This window comes from Cucurbita pepo, chromosome LG04, assembly GCF_002806865.2.
Source record: "Cucurbita pepo subsp. pepo cultivar mu-cu-16 chromosome LG04, ASM280686v2, whole genome shotgun sequence".
In the NCBI taxonomy this organism is placed as follows: Eukaryota; Viridiplantae; Streptophyta; class Magnoliopsida; order Cucurbitales; family Cucurbitaceae; genus Cucurbita; species Cucurbita pepo.
This window is the reverse complement of record NC_036641.1, coordinates 5839792-5858379: the sequence shown is the minus strand read 5'-3', so window position 1 is coordinate 5858379 and position 18588 is coordinate 5839792. Positions and strand designations below refer to the sequence as shown.

General features: G+C 35.9%; 2 protein-coding genes across 2 annotated transcripts; both read left to right on the top strand.

Moving 5' to 3' along the window:
• The first annotated feature begins 867 nt into the window (after window positions 1-867).
• LOC111793068 (DEAD-box ATP-dependent RNA helicase 14) lies at window positions 868-6273 on the top strand. Its single transcript, XM_023674779.1, has 9 exons — window positions 868-1007; window positions 1767-2099; window positions 2621-2776; window positions 2996-3064; window positions 3583-3852; window positions 4333-4683; window positions 4872-5149; window positions 5312-5668; window positions 5751-6273. The coding sequence occupies exons 2-9, from the start codon at window positions 1797-1799 to the stop codon at window positions 6040-6042; spliced, it is 2076 nt and encodes a 691-aa protein (XP_023530547.1). The 5' UTR covers window positions 868-1007; window positions 1767-1796; the 3' UTR covers window positions 6043-6273.
• Window positions 6274-7400: 1127 nt separating this feature from the next.
• LOC111793458 (polyribonucleotide nucleotidyltransferase 2, mitochondrial) lies at window positions 7401-17098 on the top strand. Its single transcript, XM_023675349.1, has 16 exons — window positions 7401-7839; window positions 8368-8523; window positions 8657-8827; window positions 9770-9895; window positions 9982-10143; window positions 10237-10356; window positions 10832-10969; window positions 11130-11292; window positions 11821-11946; window positions 12389-12519; window positions 14156-14375; window positions 14467-14550; window positions 15051-15130; window positions 15630-15773; window positions 15906-16475; window positions 16585-17098. The coding sequence occupies exons 1-16, from the start codon at window positions 7495-7497 to the stop codon at window positions 16687-16689; spliced, it is 2841 nt and encodes a 946-aa protein (XP_023531117.1). The 5' UTR covers window positions 7401-7494; the 3' UTR covers window positions 16690-17098.
• The last annotated feature ends 1490 nt before the right edge of the window (window positions 17099-18588 follow it).

Sequence of the window (18588 nt, the reverse complement as noted above, 5' to 3'; positions counted from 1 at the left end):
TTGGTTGCAAGTTTTGGATTGGATGTAATTTAGGACTATTTATTTATTTTAAGATTACGTTACAATCACTCGGGCTCGACTTGAGCAATCTTACTTGCAGAAGGATTCAAATCTCAAACAAATGTTTTCGTCTTACTTTCTATCTCAAACAGTGTTTTTGTCTTACTTTAGATGGTCGCTAATTTTTTTATTTTTTTTTATTTTTTTTTTATTTTTTTATTTTTTTATGTTTNTTTTTTTTTTTTTTTTTTTTTTTTTTTTTTTTAAATTTAGGAGCATTAATGATATATTTAAAATTTTATAGGTTTTTTTTTTTTTTACTTTTTTAATAGTAGAGATTTTATTGAAAATTTTCAAAGAATTCGGGTGTTAAAATTTTGAAGATATTTTAAAATAAAGACGGTTTTTGGCTTTTTTTAAGATCGGAATGTTACTTCTGCTCGAACTCAAGAACGAAACTTAAGTCATTGTTTATTCCCGCTCGTGCTTGCTATAACAATTCCTTACGAGAGACTACTAGACTTGTCTAAAAGAAGAAAAGATGCACAAGCCACTCTTTCCTCATACGCTATTAGAATCTCGTGCTTGACTACCCAGCGTTTACCGTAGGCACGGTAACTGGTACACTAGAGGTGTGTCCTCCTCGGTCCTCTCGTACGATGGAGGAAGAATTTGAGAATCGTGAAACCACGTATATTCTTTTATTAACGAGTTTTTTGGTAAGGAGCGAGATCGGTGGATTTTGTCAAATTAATAAAAATAAAATATTTTTAACTTTGAAGCAACCAGAGTTGAGAATAGCTTAACCATGGTTAGAGTGAACGCGGTGGCTGCTGCCAGACGTCCGGTTTCTATAAATAGCAGTCGATTCCCCAATTTTGGTTCTCCCGTCTCTCTACGCTTCTGTGTCATTGGAAGCGTGGTAGAGAGAGAGAGAGAGCGATAACGCATCGCTATCTCTTCGTTATTTAGATTCGTTTTCATCCACCCGGCCTCGTATTTCTTAGGTAATGATCCATTATTCCCGAATTTCTTTTCTTAATTCGCAGATCTAGCGGTTTTCGCTTCCTTCTTGGTGCTGTTTTGATGGTTTAGGGTTGCGTTTTTTTTTCTGGGGTTTTTTGTTCGGGAAGTTCATTTGTTGAGTCTCGTGGAAGGGATGAATCATGTTGCATGTGCTGTTTTGTTGTTCACTTGTAATGAGTTCTGGAGAATTTTAGGCCTTGTATCCGTCTTGTGTTCATTTCGTCTTCAATTCTAGAATTTGGCATGTTCTGTAGGTTTTCATGTGATTAGATTTCTCTTTTCAAGCCTCAACCCGTTTTAGGGCTTGGCTGAGGCCCCGAGACAGGTTGATTTCGAATCTTTTTGGTTCTCCCTGTGTTTTCTTTTGTGCATTAACTCGGATTAAGGATTGAGCCTTTTCTAGGTTTTTTTTTTTTTTTTTTAAGAAAAAAGTTTTTCTGTTCTGAATTGCCATCGGGAGAACAGTATGTTTGATTTTGCAAACTCGATGGTTATATCCTCTGGAAACATAGTGATTGTTGGTTATGGAGGCCGATGGTGATTATTCGAACTCTTGTAATCTTACAGTTAGTTCAAAAGTTCTCCAATAGTTCGGCAAGCAAGTTTTTTTTTTTTTGTTGGTAGTTGTGGTTTGGTATTATTAATGTGCATAGTTATGAACAAAGTAAATTTTCATAGTTGTCTATATGTATGAAGTTTGTACGGTTTTCTCAACTTATTCTTTGCCTTTTTCTTTTCAGTCTTTGAGTTATATTTTCCGTTTCCTTGTTATGGCGGCCACTGCAACTGCTGTCTCTGTTGAACCACGATATGCACCAGAGGATCCAACCCTCCCCAAACCATGGAAAGGTTTAGTTGATGGGAAGACTGGGTATCTTTACTTTTGGAATCCAGAAACTAATGCCACCCAATACGAGAGACCTGTGCCTGCTGCTCCCCTGAATTCATCAGTAGTGTCTATTAGTTCTTCGGTTCAAATTCAAAAGCAAGCCTCAGGCCATTCTTATTATAACAATTTCAATGAAAATAATGAAAAGTACGGACGAAGTGTCCATGAGGCACCAAAACACGAGGTAGAGTCCAATATTAGTTCTCTTTTTTATTTTATTAAAAAGAAAATATTAATTTGTTAGAATCTTCTTCCTCCATGATCCTTCTGGTACTGAAAATTTTGTGGCCACTAGGACCAACTCTTTTATTTTTGTTTTGTTTAATTTTTTTCCTTGGGCTTCCTTCTCTTGGTATCAAAATGAAATTTCTATGGGAAATTGGCCTCACAGTGNTTTTTTTTTTTTTTTTTTTTTTTTTTTTTTTTTTTTTTTTTTTTTTTTTTCCTTCTGTATTCTTATTCCAACTTGCATACTAATGTCCTTAGAATATCTTTGTATGGTTGATTATTATTATTCAATAAATCAAGTGAAGTTTGTAAATTTGAAGACTTGAAAAGTTCTGCTCAACTCATTTCTTGGAATGATTTTGGATGTCATTTTTTCTCTTTAACTCAAAACAAATTCAGGCAAGCCTATTAGATGTGAATGTGTAATGAATATTATGTATTAAATCATATGATTGATGTGACCCAATTTTACTTCAGGTAGCAAGGGGTGAAACGTTTCATTCAAACGGTACCTCAAATGGAACCCCTAGTACTGGGCATGGAGCAACACAGTTGAAAGTGCATAGACCATCAGATGCAGGAAGTGGTTTATCCGCCGAGGCTTATCGTCAACGACATGAAATAACTTTTTCGGTGAATGCTAATTTCAAAGTCTTTTAAAGTAGCCACTAAAATTTTGTACTTATCTTTTCTTAGAGCTGATTAGATTTTTCGGCTTTTTTTTTTTTAAAAAAAAAAAAAAATTGTTGATATTATCTGGACCATCTATCCTTGTTAACATAAGCAAATTTCTTGATGTTCATGTATTAGTTATTTGAGTAAAATTAACTGTTCTGTTAATTATTTTCATAGGGAGATAATGTGCCGCTGCCATTTACATCATTTGAAGCCACTGGTTTCCCACCTGAGATTCTTAGGGAGGTACTTTCCACTTTGCTCTATGCCTTTGTTGATAAATCTTTGTAGAGTATTCACAGCTGACAATTCAGTAGGAATGTTCAGCCATCTAAAACAAATATTTCTGCTCAAAGTTAAGTGGTTACTGGGGTCATGTTAATTTTTTTCGTCACCTGTACTTTTTTTGTCGCAGGTGCGATATTTGCTCCTGGGAGGAGCTAATGTCGTACGCTGTGGTGCCCTCTTTGTTTGGGGGCTTTAATTTGGCGTGCCCTTTTATGGTGGACCAATTTGTGGGAAGGGCTTTCCGAATCACCCATATTTGCAGCCGGGACTGCCGTTGGTGATGATTCAGTCTTCCACTAAGTTCATACGAAAGAAGAGGCCTCCTCCTTCTGCTGCTTGCAATCAGCAATCATTTGCCGCATGCACATGGGGGATGATGCTTCTTCTGGAGTTAGTGTATTCTTCTAAAAATCGAAAAATGAAAACCAACCAGATATTTTGAAGCCTCCTCATCTTAGTAGGGGTGACTTTTCCAGGTACATAATGCAGGGTTCTCTGCTCCAACTCCAATTCAAGCGCAGTCATGGCCAATTGCTCTTCAAAGTAGGGATATCGTAGCTATTGCTAAAACTGGCTCAGGGAAAACTCTTGGGTACTTAATACCAGGTTTTATTCATCTCAAGCGCATTCGAAATGATCCTAAGCTAGGTCCCACTGTTTTGGTGTTGTCGCCAACAAGGGAGCTGGCAACACAGATTCAAGATGAAGCTGTGAAATTTGCGAGGTCATCCAAAATCTCATGTGCGGTATGTGTTTGTTCTAATATGAATTTTTGTTTATTGAGTTTGATTGGAGCTTTGTCATTCCATCTCTAAATTGTTGCTAGTTTATCCATTTTCTCCTGGTTTTCATGCTTGCTAATTTCATGCCTAGAACGTATCGTACATATTGATGTGCAGTGCACTGAATTGGCTTTAATTAAGTGCTTTCTCCAGAAAAAATGATTTTATAGTAATGACATGCTTTTCGAATCTCTTCAATGATAAGCAATACAATGTTAAATATTTGGAGGAACACTTTGGAACACGAACATGCTGCAATTTGTTTGATGCATTTCCTGTAGACCTGGTTCTAGAAGCACCCCATGATCTTGTTTGTCTTTAGCTTCTTTTTTACTCCTCTCTTATCAGTTTGTAACTGCTAAGCATGCTGTAATGGTATTAATAATATTAGATCCCTCTTTTTTGGACGCAAATTACTCATATTCTCTTACTTGTGATTTGAAGTGTATATATGGAGGAGCACCGAAGGGTCCACAATTGAGGGATATTGACCGTGGAGTAGATATTGTAGTTGCAACTCCTGGTCGTTTGAATGATATTCTTGAGATGAGGAGAATCAGTCTCCATCAGGTTTCTTATCTTGTACTAGACGAGGCTGACCGAATGCTGGATATGGGATTCGAACCCCAGATAAGAAAGATCGTAAAGGAGGTTCCTGCTCGCCGGCAGACCCTAATGTACACAGCTACTTGGCCAAAAGAAGTTCGAAAAATCGCGTCAGATCTACTTGTTAATCCTATTCAAGTCAACATCGGTAATGTCGATGAGCTTGTTGCCAACAAGGCAATCACTCAGGTATGAACTTAACTGTACCTGGTTTCAATATTTGGGAACAGCTTTCTATTAGTCGACTTATTATAGACGAAACTGCTTTATTATTAGGTTTTTCAAATGTTTTTTAAATATAATTTGTGGGTATTTGTGCTCGAATTGGCTAAAATTTGAGAATCTTGACATATATATTTCCTTGTTCTACATTGTAGCATATTGAGGCATTAGCGCCTTTGGAGAAGCATAGACGATTGGAGCAGATATTGAGATCTCAAGAACCAGGATCTAAAATAATAGTTTTTTGTTCTACAAAAAAAATGTGTGATCAACTTGCTCGTAACCTTACTCGCCAGTTCGGAGCTGCTGCAATCCATGGAGACAAATCCCAAGGCGAGAGAGATCACGTTCTCGGTCAATTTCGCACTGGGAGGACTCCCATACTCGTAGCTACTGATGTTGCAGCTCGGGGATTGGACATTAAAGACATCAGGTTTGCATTGATGTATTTAGTTTATTTTCAAAGAAAATTCATGTGTATATATATTTTTTAGGTTGATTCCAAAATGAATTATAACTTAGGCTTTCTATAATCAATAGCCGAACTGGTTCTATGCATCATATGATTGTATCTCGGTTGCGTACTTCATTACAGGGTTGTTATCAACTATGACTTCCCGACCGGAGTGGAGGATTATGTCCATAGGATTGGTCGAACCGGAAGAGCAGGTGCTACTGGTATTGCTTACACATTCTTCGGCGAGCAGGACGCTAAGTATGCTTCAGATCTGATTAAAATTTTGGAGGGAGCTAACCAGCAAGTCCCATCGCAACTTCGAGATATGGCTTCTCGAAGTTATGGAATGGCCAAGTTTAGGCGTTGGGGTTCTGGCTCTGACGGGGGTCGTGGTGGGCGCAATTTTTCGAGTTCTGGTGGGCGAGGTGGGCGTGGATCGTCTTTCTTTTCTTCTGCCAAGCCCGAACGAGGTGGTGGCTTTGACTCACGTGAGAGGTACTAAATTGTTTTGAGTACATCAGGGGAAGTCTAAAGAAGGTCCTGGTGATGTTTTAATGGGTTCATTTTTTCGTGACAGGTCTGATGTTGGATACAACCGTGCTCGCAGTCGGAGTCCTCCACGAGGTTTTCACAATCGTAACATTCCACCTCGGGGAAATGACAATGGTAGTAAGAATGGCTCTGCAAACTGGAGCCTAGGCCGAAGTCGAAGCCGAAGCCGAAGTCCTAACCGTTTCAACCGGGCTCCTGCAGTACGAGAACGCGAACGTGAACGGTCTCCAGTGAAGGTGAACGGTGGAGGATACGAAAAGAGTACTCGGCCATATCCTCGAGAAGAAGACGAGGAGGGCATGATCCGACAAGATTGAGTAAGGGCATGCAAACATATTCTGAGTTGTGTTAGTGTGTGCCTGAATCCTCTGATATTTGATCAATCAGGCCTTATTATTATTATTACTATTATTTTATTAATCTTTGAGGAGGGTTGGAGGGGAGTTGTTTTGAATTCAAATACAAACATGTTATGAACTGTAATTGGACTTCAAGTGTATATGTACTGACAGTGACCTTTTAATTCTATTTTTTTTCCTTTTTTAGTATAAAACAATGAAATTATACATTTAGGTTTATGAACTGACTGGATGTGTTGTCATGCTTGTTCGAAACCAATATTTTGGTCATGTTTGTCTAAGATATGTTGTTTAGGGTTGCATGTCAATTCCAAACCTCCTTTACTTATGTCTACTATAGGGGATGTGACTAGTTGTCAATTCTTTCTACTTAGGTTGTATGCTATCAAAGTCGTTGTTTATTAGCTTTTGGCTTATAACATTGTTTTCAATGTATTTTCTCGCTCACGTAGTCTAAAATATTTCTTTTAAACGTGATTTAAGTCGATTTTTGGCTTCGTAAACGTGATTTAACATTGTTATAACATTGTTCTTATAACATTGTTTTAACATTGTTTTCAACTTAAACGTGATTTAAGTTGTATATAACATTGTTTTCAACTTAAACGTGATTTAAGTTGCAAAAATATTTCTTATAACATTGTTTTCAACTTAAATCATATATATTTTTTGCATCAACACCTCTAGAGAGGCGCTCTAGCCAAAATGAATCCTATTTCGGGTATTACCTTCTCCATTACTATGTTCTCATACGCAGGAATACCCTTGTTAGCCGGTTTTTGTAGTAAATTCTATTTGTTTTTCACCGCTTTTAAGTTGTGGGGCTTACTTCCTAGCCTCGGTGGGAGTAGTAACTAGTTTTATAGGTCGTTGGGCGGTTGGAAGGTTGCCACGAGTAAGTAAGTCCGTTTGGGAGACCGAAGGCAGTTCTCCATGCACCGGACACGTAGCTTACCGAATCAATTGCGACATGGATGAGAATGCATGCTCCGAAAGATAGGGTCGTGTCTGATACATCAAACGTCTACTCAATATCCTTGTACGAGTCCACAATCACTACACGAGATGACCCTTAGTTTGGTGAATTGAAGTTGGTCTTAGGTGTAATAGGACTCCAAGTTACTGCGTGCGATCATATACTGAGGTGCTCCCCGCCGATTCTTCAAATAAATTTATTCACTACTCAGGAATATACATATATATATATATATTTTTTACCATTTAAAATAATTTCTCTATTTTTTTTTTTTAATTTTTTTTTTCACAAGGAATTAGGGAGGAAGTGGGTTTGTTTTAAACCTCTACACTCCTCTATGGCACTATAACGCGCTCACCCTCGCGCCAAAACTCTTAAAACCCTAAACCCTAAACCCTTAGAACTCACCTCCAAGCTCACAGCTGTGAGTTGCCATGGCGTCCATGGCTTCCAAAGCGCATCCCCTTTTCTCCGCCATTCCACACTTCCTAACTTGGCGGAGCCTCGGCTTTCGCACCGTTTGTTGCGGCCGCATGGGCTTCGCTTCTCAATCTCAGCAGCAGCTTGATCCCACTGATACAACCGTAGCACGGACCAAGGTTCTCGAATCTTTCAAAGAAGAATTCGAGATTGGATCGCGCTTGATTACGTTGGAAACTGGGAAGATCGCTCGGTTTGCTAATGGCGCCGCGGTTTTGGGCATGGAGGAGACTAAGGTTTTGTCCACCGTTACCTCTGCTAAGGGGGACGCTGTTTCTTCTGATTTTTTGCCTCTCACGGTATGTTTGTTCTTCAGTTTTTTTCTTTTTTTTGAATTACTGTATTGATTTATTTGAAGAAATTGTTGAGCATTTCATGATCGGTAGGTGGATGAGAAACAGAGATAATTGATTATAGCCACTTATTCCCGAAGTGAGCATCACAAGCACGGATTATAATGTTGTATTGGAAACTTTTTTTCAGTGCAAGATTTTGTTTTCTTCACGTTTCCGTTTGGCTTTTTCGATTTTATAATCTGGAGAAGTGGGGATTTGAGGATCCTTATGGTCTGGAGTATCAATTATAATTTCTAATCATATTTGTGGCACTGGCTCGTACCGAGGAAATGAACACTTGCTGGACTGCTGGTGCTGCAGTCCATTAGAAAGAAGTGCACAATCTCTATTTGGCCACATTTTCCTTTTGATGATATTCCGTTCTTTTAATCTACGTTATTGGGTGTTTGGTTGCATCATATATTCTTCCTACGCCATTACTAGTTTGTGTGTAATGGAGGAAGGTTTTGAGGATTTATTTCATCTTTTTAGGTGGATTATCAAGAGAAGCAATTTGCACAAGGTGTGATTCCAAGTACATTCATGAGGAGAGAGGGGGCTCCTAAAGAGCGTGAACTTTTATGTGGTCGCATTATAGATCGTCCGATTAGGCCATTATTTCCCGCTGGATTTTACCATGAGGTCCAGGTATGTATTTTGAGTTTAGGTTCTTATGTTCGTAATACTACTTCGGTTAATTATCACATGTTACGATCTTTGGCATGCCTCTTGTGTGACCCATTTTGTCTTAATGACTTTAACGTATGTTCCCTAATCAAAGGTAATGGCCAGCGTTCTTTCTTCCGATGGTAAACAAGATCCAGGTGTTATGGCAGCTAATGCAACATCCGCTGCTCTCATGTTATCAGATATACCCTGGGGTGGCCCCATTGGAGTGATTCGTATAGGAAGGGTTGATGGGCAGTTTGTTGTCAACCCGACTATGGATGAGGTAATCACAGTGGTGCTTGACTGCGCCCTCCACCCTCGTTATATTTTTTGCATGCATACAAACAAAGTTGTGTCCATTTGTGTTTTTTTTGGTTGCGTGATTGTTTTCTTTTCTCTGAACTTGCAAGTATACCAAATTGGTTTTTTTTTTTTAAAACAGCGAAGTTTTACTTCTGATCCAGTTTTTCTTCCACCACTCTCCATCATGAAGCTAAGAATTAAATTTTGCTTCTCCACGACTTTGATAATTTAATTCTGTTTAATAGTACTAATTGGTTTCTGGATTCTTATGTAGATTCCTTTTTAATATTGTGAATTCTCACCTTAACAGTTATCTTGTATTGAGACTCTCCCATGCAACCCTTCCATTCCTGTGCCAGTCTTGAGATAAAACATACTACTTTTTTCTTATAATGGACCCTTTTGGTTCAAACATTTTATGATATAATATCTAAGGTCATACTTTTCTGTGGTCTTAGCATGTGGTTCAGTTCAGTGTTTCTATGAGGCGCTTCTAGGCCCTTCATTCCCCCAATTCCCCAAGGAGACACAGCCATGCTCTGCAAAAAATTCTTCTTATTTATTTTTTATTTTTAATAAAAAGAAACATTAAAATAAGTTGCGTAAAAGCCTATTAAACACTCTCCTTGAAAAAAAAAAATCACATTTCTTTAATTTTTAATTATATCATTAATGATCATCCTATGTTCTTGCATACATAAAATATTTATTAGTATTTCCCTATTGTGTGCTTCATAAAAACAGCTTGAGAGTGCTATTGCAATTGAATTCACTCACATTATAGAAAACACTAGTTCAGTGCAGTTTGGGCCAAAAACTATGGAAATGACAAAGTAGTTAACTGTTATGTGTTCACCAACATAAAGACCGTGTAGTCAGATTTCTTCTATTTATGAGTGTATTACCTTTGGATATAATGCAGCTTAACTTGAGCGATCTCAACTTAGTATATGCCTGTACAAGGGAGAAAACTTTGATGATTGATGTCCAAGCACGTGAAATCACTGAAAAAGACCTTGAAGCTGGATTGAGGTTGGCGCATCCTGAAGTGAGTGATGAGGATTTATCCTAATTCATTAAGACTTTTTGTACTGATTGTTTATTATACTAATATCACCGACTTCGATATTTTAGGCAGTTAAGTTTCTTGAACCTCAAATCAGACTGGCTGCTAAAGCTGGAAAGCTGAAGAAGGAATACAAGTTGTCCATGTTGTCGGAGAGTACAATGGAAAAAGTTACCAAGTTGGCCGAAGCCCCTATTGAAGCTGTTTTCACTGACCACTCTTATGGCAAGGTATTTACTAATTATTTTCAAGATGAATGTTTGATTTAATTATTTTTATAATCACTAATTATATAGTTTTAATTTTTTTTTTCTTATATTTAGTTTGAACGTGGAGAAGCCTTAGATAAGATCACAAAAGATGTAAAGAAAGTGTTTGAAGAAGAATGCGATGAAGAAGGCTTGAAGGTTTTGCCAAAAGCAGTAGACAGTGTCAGGAAAAAGGTATGCATATGACAATACAATTATAAACATTTGAAAGATGTTTCTCTTTTTCATATTATGCAAAATTGGAATTTGAGTCATAGTAGGTGAGAAATGCTTGAGTTTCTTTTAGTTAATAATACATTATATTTTTCTGTAAATTCTTTTTTAAAATAATTTTCGATTATTATAAAATTTTGACATCATATTATTATCTTTAAAATGTCGATTTGAAGCTTACTGTCTCCATATATTTCAAAGTTGGACAATTCAGTGAAATCCATGTAATTTGTCTATCTATCCAAATCACTATTTCCACAAATGTGGCTTTCTCTGAATGGATTTTGATTTTGGGATAAACGTAACTGGATGGGGACCTGGTTTTCAAATGAAGTACGAGGCACATGATTTTTTTATTTGGTCATAAAGTTTTGAATATATTCATCCTTATTCTCTCTAAGAAGTTTGACAATTTGTTAAATTTATGAAATATTAGGTTGTTCGCAGAAGGATTATTGCTGAAGGACTTAGAGTTGATGGTAGACGTCTTGATGAAGTTAGGCCGTTGTATTGTGAATCCAGATATTTACCTATACTACATGGGTCATCAATTTTTTCTCGAGGAGATACACAGGTCAGCTAAGGCAGTTCTTTCAGTAGTTTTTTGGCTAGTTCTTTCAAAATTGGGCAGTTCTTTAAGTATCAGAATTCTTTGTTACATGTTACTTTTAACTTCCAATTCTCAACAAAAAAAGAAAAAAAAAAAAGAACACTTCTGATTAACTCCCGTACAGGTTCTGTGTACTGTAACACTTGGAGCACCGGGAGAAGCTCAGCGCTTGGATTCCCTCGTTGGTCCACCAACAAAACGGTTTATGCTTCATTATAGCTTCCCCCCGTTTTCAATAAATGAAGTGGGGAAACGAGGTGGTTTAAATAGACGTGAAGTTGGCCATGGTAAATGATTTATCTTTTTCTTCATATTATTCAATATGTAAACTAAATTGGGTGATTAGGTCATAGGCATAAGGTGTTGGGTTCTATTTGGCATCTAAGGTTTCCATTGGGAAATAAAGGTTCTCTTTCACATAAGGTAGTTGTCAACTTCAACATTTTCAGAGAAAACCTTTAGCTTCCTCCTCCTGTGATAAGGAGCAAAATTTAAGTTTTTATCGTGAGAAAGAATCAATCTCTCATTTACTCTTGCTTTTGTTTTCAGGTTGGTAAAGGTAAAATGTAAAGTATCTGGAAAATCGTTGATAAGGAGCAAAACTTAATAAATCCTTGGGCTCTTAATTCAAATTTAATTTTTAATTTACATTTAGTTTTTGGTTATGATAAGCTGTAGAGAGGTTTTGAATGCAGATATATGGGGTGAGGAGAGGAAATGTGGGAAGTCCGGATGTAGACCATCATCTACAGTATCTAGTACTCTAGAATTACTTAATGAAGATCTTTATTTAATTAAAAAGTATTTTTTGGTAGGGACCCTTGCCGAGAAAGCTTTGCTTGCTGTGTTGCCTTCTGAAGATGAATTTCCATATACTGTTCGTGTAACTTCAGAAGTCATGGCCTCAGACGGTTCTACGTCAATGGCAACTGTTTGTGGAGGTACTATTTAATCTTGCATTCGAAGGCTATGAATTAATATTTTTGTGTAGAGCTTTAACATTCTTTGGTTGGCTTTCTAATTTTTAATCATTTTTTAATAAGAAACGAAGATTGTATAGAGGGGTTCTCTCTTCCTCCTGCCCCTAGGTACAACCTTCTTTGGTTGAAATAAAATGTTATGTATTGTCTATACGATTTGTTGTAGTCGCAAATTGTAATGATTTGCTTGTATCCTCAATTTCTGATTCAATAATCGGACCCTTCCATTTAAAATGCTGCTCAAGTTAATGAAATTCTTCTTTCCCGGTTGAATCTATTTGATAAACTTAGATTACTTTCACATATACGGTCTTCATTTTGTCATAATAAATCTTCAATAGTTATATTAATTTGAGATGATGTATTAGGATTTCATGTGATTAATAGGACCTTGTTTTTGCAGGTAGCATGGCATTGATGGATGCTGGCATTCCGATAAATGCACATGTGGCTGGTGTTTCAGTGGGTCTTATCAGTGAAACTGATCCAACAACTGGTGCAATTATAGATTACCGTATCTTGACTGATATACTAGTAAGATTTTTGCTTGCTCTCCCTGGTTTTGCTCTTTGGGTCAAGGTCAACTTTTGGCTTCATTCTTTTTCTATTTGAAGATTGATGTATCCTCTTGATCACTGATACAAAGTGCATACATGATACATCAGGAGGGACACGGGGTCTTTAGTACCAGCTGTTATAGTATTAGCAATTAGACATAGCTACCTAGCTAGTAGGTAGTTAGTTACTGGCTGAGAGTTGCTATAGATAATGAATTGAGAGGAGATCGGAGAGAAGAATAGATTGTTAAAAGAACGGTAGTTTGTTGATAGCTTTGAATCCATGGTGGTAATGTCTTTGCTTGGAACTTGTTATGATTTCAATCCTTTATTGTTTCATTCTCCTTACTCTTACAGGAAGGAGCTATGGTGTTCTCTCCTACATTTGTTTTTTAATCTTCTAACTTTCAATGTGCATTGGAAGATGTTATGCTCTGTGGTATTCCTTTCAAAAGAAAAGCAGGGAAGCTTTGGATTTCCTCTGTGAAATCAATTCTTTAGTGTATTTGGTGGCAAATGAACACACTTTTTAATGGGCAAGAAAGTTTGGAGGGAAGTATTTGAGCTAGCTAAATCTTATGTCTCTTTGCGGGTGTCTTTAGAAAGCAAGTTCAGAAATCATACTCCTTTTGTAATTAACTCTAATTGCGTTGGATTTCTTTGAAGGACACTTCAGAAATATGTGGTGGATTTGATTGGTGGATTTTAGGTTGTAATACTTTTTTTAGATAAGAAACAAAATGACATTAAGAAAGGAATGGACAGACTAGGGGCTAGGGGTGGAGAGAACTGCCTCTCACAAAATTTATAGGAATGCTGTCCAGTTGTTAAGGATCATGGAAAGGTTGTAACTGTGGTAGGCTGTACATTTCTACAAAATAAAAAACTCAAAAGAGGAAGACTTATCTTCAAAGATCCTTTAATTTCTTTCAGGTTCCATGTGCCACAATAAGGCCGTAGCCTACATTTTCACAATGTCATAACAAGGTTGTAATATCAGGATGCAATACTACCTTTTTTTTAAGTGCAGGCCTGCTTGGTCACATCTCGACTCATCCAAAAAAAAAATAATTTAAAGGCATGTGAAATTCTGTTAGGTCCCAAAATTCTTGCCTTTATTAATGCAGATTGGCCTTCCTATAGAATCTTGAAGGAAGAAAAGGTTGTGGACTTCAAATAATCTTTTTGTCTAAGGAAAATTTTGGTTATGAACAATCAGCCAAGTTCTTAACAACATGAAACATACCTTTCATTTATTAGACAAAACTAGTATTCCCACTACCATGGGTTGACCTAGTGGTCAATATGGGTCATGAGTATAATAAAAAGCTTATAGGGAATGAGTTGAATTCATGGTTTCTATCTACTTTAGATTTAATATTCTACATGTTTTCTTGGCAACTAAATGTAGTAGGGTCATGCCTTTTTTGGTTTGATAGGAGACCTTTCCTTTAGGTTGCCTCCTTTTGTGTGCCCTTATATGTTCTTGTGTTCTTTCATTTTTTTCTCAATGAAAGTTAGGTTATTCATAAAATAAAATAAAAATACAAAAAAAAAAAATAAATAAATAAATAACTTTTTGGCGTCTATTAATTTGATTTGTGAGTTTGTAGGGACTTGAAGATCATCTGGGGGATATGGACTTCAAAATAGCTGGCACACGAAAAGGAATTACAGCAATTCAGTTGGACATAAAACCTGCTGGAATTCCATTGGACATAATATGCGAGTCCCTAGAGCATGCACGCAAAGGTCGCCTGCAAATACTAGAGCACATGGAGCGTGAGATTAATGCACCACGTATTAAGGATGATAAAAACTCTCCTCGATTAGGTGGGAATTATAAATTGAAATTTCTTTTTGTTGACTACTATATATTACTTAAAGCCTAATAAAGGCACTTGGTCAATGTAACCCATTGCAGTTATCTTAAAGTACACTAATGATGCTCTTCGTCGCTTAATTGGACCTCTTGGTGCTTCGAAGAAAAAAATTGAAGAGGAAACAGGTATACTTCGAATTTGTGAACTTCTGATTTTATTTAGTTTATTGCTTCAAGGTTCATCATCTCAAATGATGTTATTTCAGTGTCTTCCATGTAATGGAATTTAGATCAAAATGGCATCTCTGTATAGTTCTAGAAGTCGAGTCTTTTTTATTTTTTCTTGTAAGTGCAAACAAAAGCATTGCGCCAATAATTATATTTGATGATGTGATTGTTGTTGCATGAAGCATAATGCACTCTCTTTTATTGTAGCAGTTCTTTCACTTGTGTCGTTAGTTAACGATGTGATGCTTAGCTTCTGTCCGCAATATCCTGTTCTATGACTGAACTTCTGGTTTTACCAGTGCATTTTATGTCTGGACACTTGTCAGAAGGCAAATGCCGCTTGAACTATCTGGATATTGTTTTTACTTCAGCTTCGATGCTCCTTGAATATTTAATTATGGTTGTTTCTTCTTCAGCGTGGTTTTCTTGACATGTCGTGTACACTTACAATTGTTCAGGTGCACGCATATCGGTTGGTGATGGAACTCTTACCATACTGGCTAAAAATCAAGCTGTGATGGAAAAAGTACAAGAAAAGGTATACGTTCCCTTTTGGATTTGTGCGAGGAGAGCAACTCTTTGGCTGGTTTGGAAGGAAACAAATCTTTGATTTTTTTGAGAACAAGTGGAATAGATAGGCTTCTTTTGTTTATAGTATACATTATTGGACTTCTTACTGGTCTTCAAACCACAGATTTCTTTTGCAATTACAGCCTTTCCATGATTATTAGGAATTGACAACTTTTTTGTGACAGATTCTCTCTTGGTAGACCTTGGCTTGTAGCCTTTAGGTGCCCCTTTTTCCTTTTCCGAATATAATTTTATACGTTTCATATATAAAAAAATGGGGGTATGCCTTCGTCACGTTCGTCTCTACGGCTAACTTGTGCTCCATGTTTATTTTCACATTTTAGGAGGCTACAGTATAATTATTTATACTTTATACTATGTATAGGAAAATTTGTGTGCCTTAATTTAGCAAAATTTTCTCGTGACACTCTTTTACAGGCCAACTGAGGTAGATCATTGTTTTACAGGTTGATTTCACACTTGGGCGTGAGATTGAAATTGGAGGGATGTATAAAGGAGTTGTAACTTCAGTGAAAGAGTATGGTGCATTTGTTGAGTTTAATGGTGGCCAGCAAGGCCTTCTCCACATCTCAGAGTTGTCACATGATCCAGTATGCACTGAGTTCAACCAAATATCTTCATTTTTTATGACTTTTTTTCTCATGAAATTAATCTAAGTTACGTGCTTCTATTTATTTTATTTTATTTTTTCCTTAAAAAGATTTACATTTCTTATGATCCAGGTCTCCCGAGTTTCAGATGTTGTTTCTGTTGGTCAGAGGATTTCCTTGGTGTGCATAGGTCAAGATGTTCGTGGTAATATCAAATTGTCCCTCAAAGCAACTATGCCCCGACCAAAAGCTGAAGCTCAGAATGGAAATTCTGTTCCTTCTTTAGATTCAGTTTCTCGGGTCGGAGAAGTATCTAAGACGTTGCACGAAACTCCGAATTCTACATCCAATACTTCTCCAGTGGACATAAGTGTAGGTAGTGAGGTAAATTCTACTTCATCAGTTCCATCTATCCTTATTCGAAGTGCTGAAGATTGTGATGAGGAGGAAAAAAAATCCGCTGATATGAACGTGAAACTTAAGGATACTCGAAAATCGAATGCCAATTCTAGATCAGAACGCAAGTTGAAACCCTTGGCTCAGAATGGTGGTCCAAGTAACAATGAAGTTGATGTTAAGAGCCCCATAACCGCGAGAAATCTGAAACTTGGAGTGCGAGTCAGGGCAAAGGTTTATCAGATTCGAGCTCGTGGTTTAGTTCTTGATTTAGGTGAAGGACTTCGTGGGATGTATAAATTCGAGGTACATAATCGTCGTCTTCTCCTTGAGGCCTTATATTTCGGTTTACTTCTGTGTTCTAGTGTTGAAAAGTTCCACTGTCCAATTCTACTATTTTCTTTGCTTTGTTCAGGGAGACAACAGGAGCAATTTCGAAGTTGGGGAGGAGTTACACGTTCAGTGTTCGAGCTTTTCGACCAAGGGAATTCCTGTAATGTCGTTGGTCGATAACGAGTAGTCAGTTTGACATCTCACTTGCAAAATGTCACTAGGAAACAAGAAGTGAAACCAGCTCCGTTGAGTATTTTGAGAGCCTCTCATGTGCTGTTACAATCTTTGGCAATATCTATTTTGTGCTTTAATATTGGCAGAAACAGAGCTTTGTTTCAAGCATAGAGATAGAACCGATGTTCGAGCAACGTATGGATCGCTATCAATCTCATTCTTTCGCTCGTAAACGTCGGTTTGAGCTTTGAAACTATCTTTTTGCATCTTCGAGTAGCGAGTTAAAAATTTATTGCTAAATTAATGTAATCGTTCTTAGTATGTGAAACTGAATCTTCGATATATTTCACATTTTTTTTGTAAGCTATCGTTCTGTAATTGTTATTAGTAGTTGAAAACCGAATCATTCTTTTTCATTTGTATAATTGGTCTATTATCTGGTTATATATATAGATTCCAAATACAACTATATAGTATAAGTAGCATTTCCCAAGATGACGTCATAATATAAATAAAACCAGAAAATAAAACTGTATATTCTATAAGAAAAAACGGCGACGTTTCGATGTAGTTTACTTACCGAAGAAGAATGCCACGTGGCAACAAAAAAGAAAAAAGGTCCGTTGATGAACCAAAGAAAGCGTTCCACGTGGCAGTTTATATGTAACTTGGGTCCACACAGTATATTATATATAGATATATATATATATATATAATATATATATTTTTTTAATGGTAAAACAGAGGAAAAAAAAAACGAAAAAGTTAAAAAAATAATAATAAATTAGTAGGGCAAGTGGGGCCCGCGGTATCTTGAGGCCCAGAAAAAGCCCATAAGCTTTGAATAAAAGAATATTACTCTTTTATTTTTGGCCTTCTCTCTCAAGTGCCTTTAATATTTAATTTAATTTTAACATATTTCAAAATTTTACTAACATTTAAAATTAATTTATAGCATCTTGTAAATTAAATTTGATGCGGTCGGTCATGTGTTCTATTTTTTTATTTTTAGTTCAAGATTTAATCGTAAATTTGTCGAATTGTGTGAACCATCGCCTAACGGCCCTACTAAGAAAAAGAAAATATTCGATGAATCTTAAAAATAATCGATTCATTGTATTTTACGTATTAAAAAAAAATTCTATTATTTTACCATTAATTTTTATTCTAAATTTCTAATTTCATTCATTAAACTTCTAATAAAATATTGCAATTTTAATTTTTTTTATAAGACTTTGTTTGAAAAATAAAAATAAAAATAATTTCATAGACATTCGATTTAAAAAAAAAAACGACTTTAAATCTAATATTTTGTTGAAATTTTCACACAAATCAAACTTAATATTACGTGGTACTTGATTGAAGGGTACAAGAGCGGAAATTAAATAGAAGCTAAAAATAACAACACTCGTCTAATTTTTACGTCAAATTTAATGAAACGTTTATAGCCAAAATTGTTCATCTCATATTATTTTTTATATATATAATTTAAAAGTTTATAAATTTTCATTCTTAATTTTGTCATTTTCATTGGCTTATATATATATATATATATATATATATATATATATATATTATTATTATTATTAATTTTTTTTAGCTTTTATATTTTGCCTATACTATTAATAATTTTTTAATTATAAAAAAAAAGAAAATTGTGTTTGGGAACTAAGATAAGGCATCCCTTTTCCGGGGAGGGAATACAAATAACCAATCACTTAAGACAACATAACCTAAAAAGTGAATCCAATCAAGTTCTATTATATTCCATATCCAATCACTCCCTTTTCCACCCTACCAAATAAATAAATTAAATAATAAATTTATTTATTAAATTTTTTAAATATATATATTTTTTAAAATTATGAATTTATTAGACATAAAATAAAATTAAAAAAAATTACAAAAATTC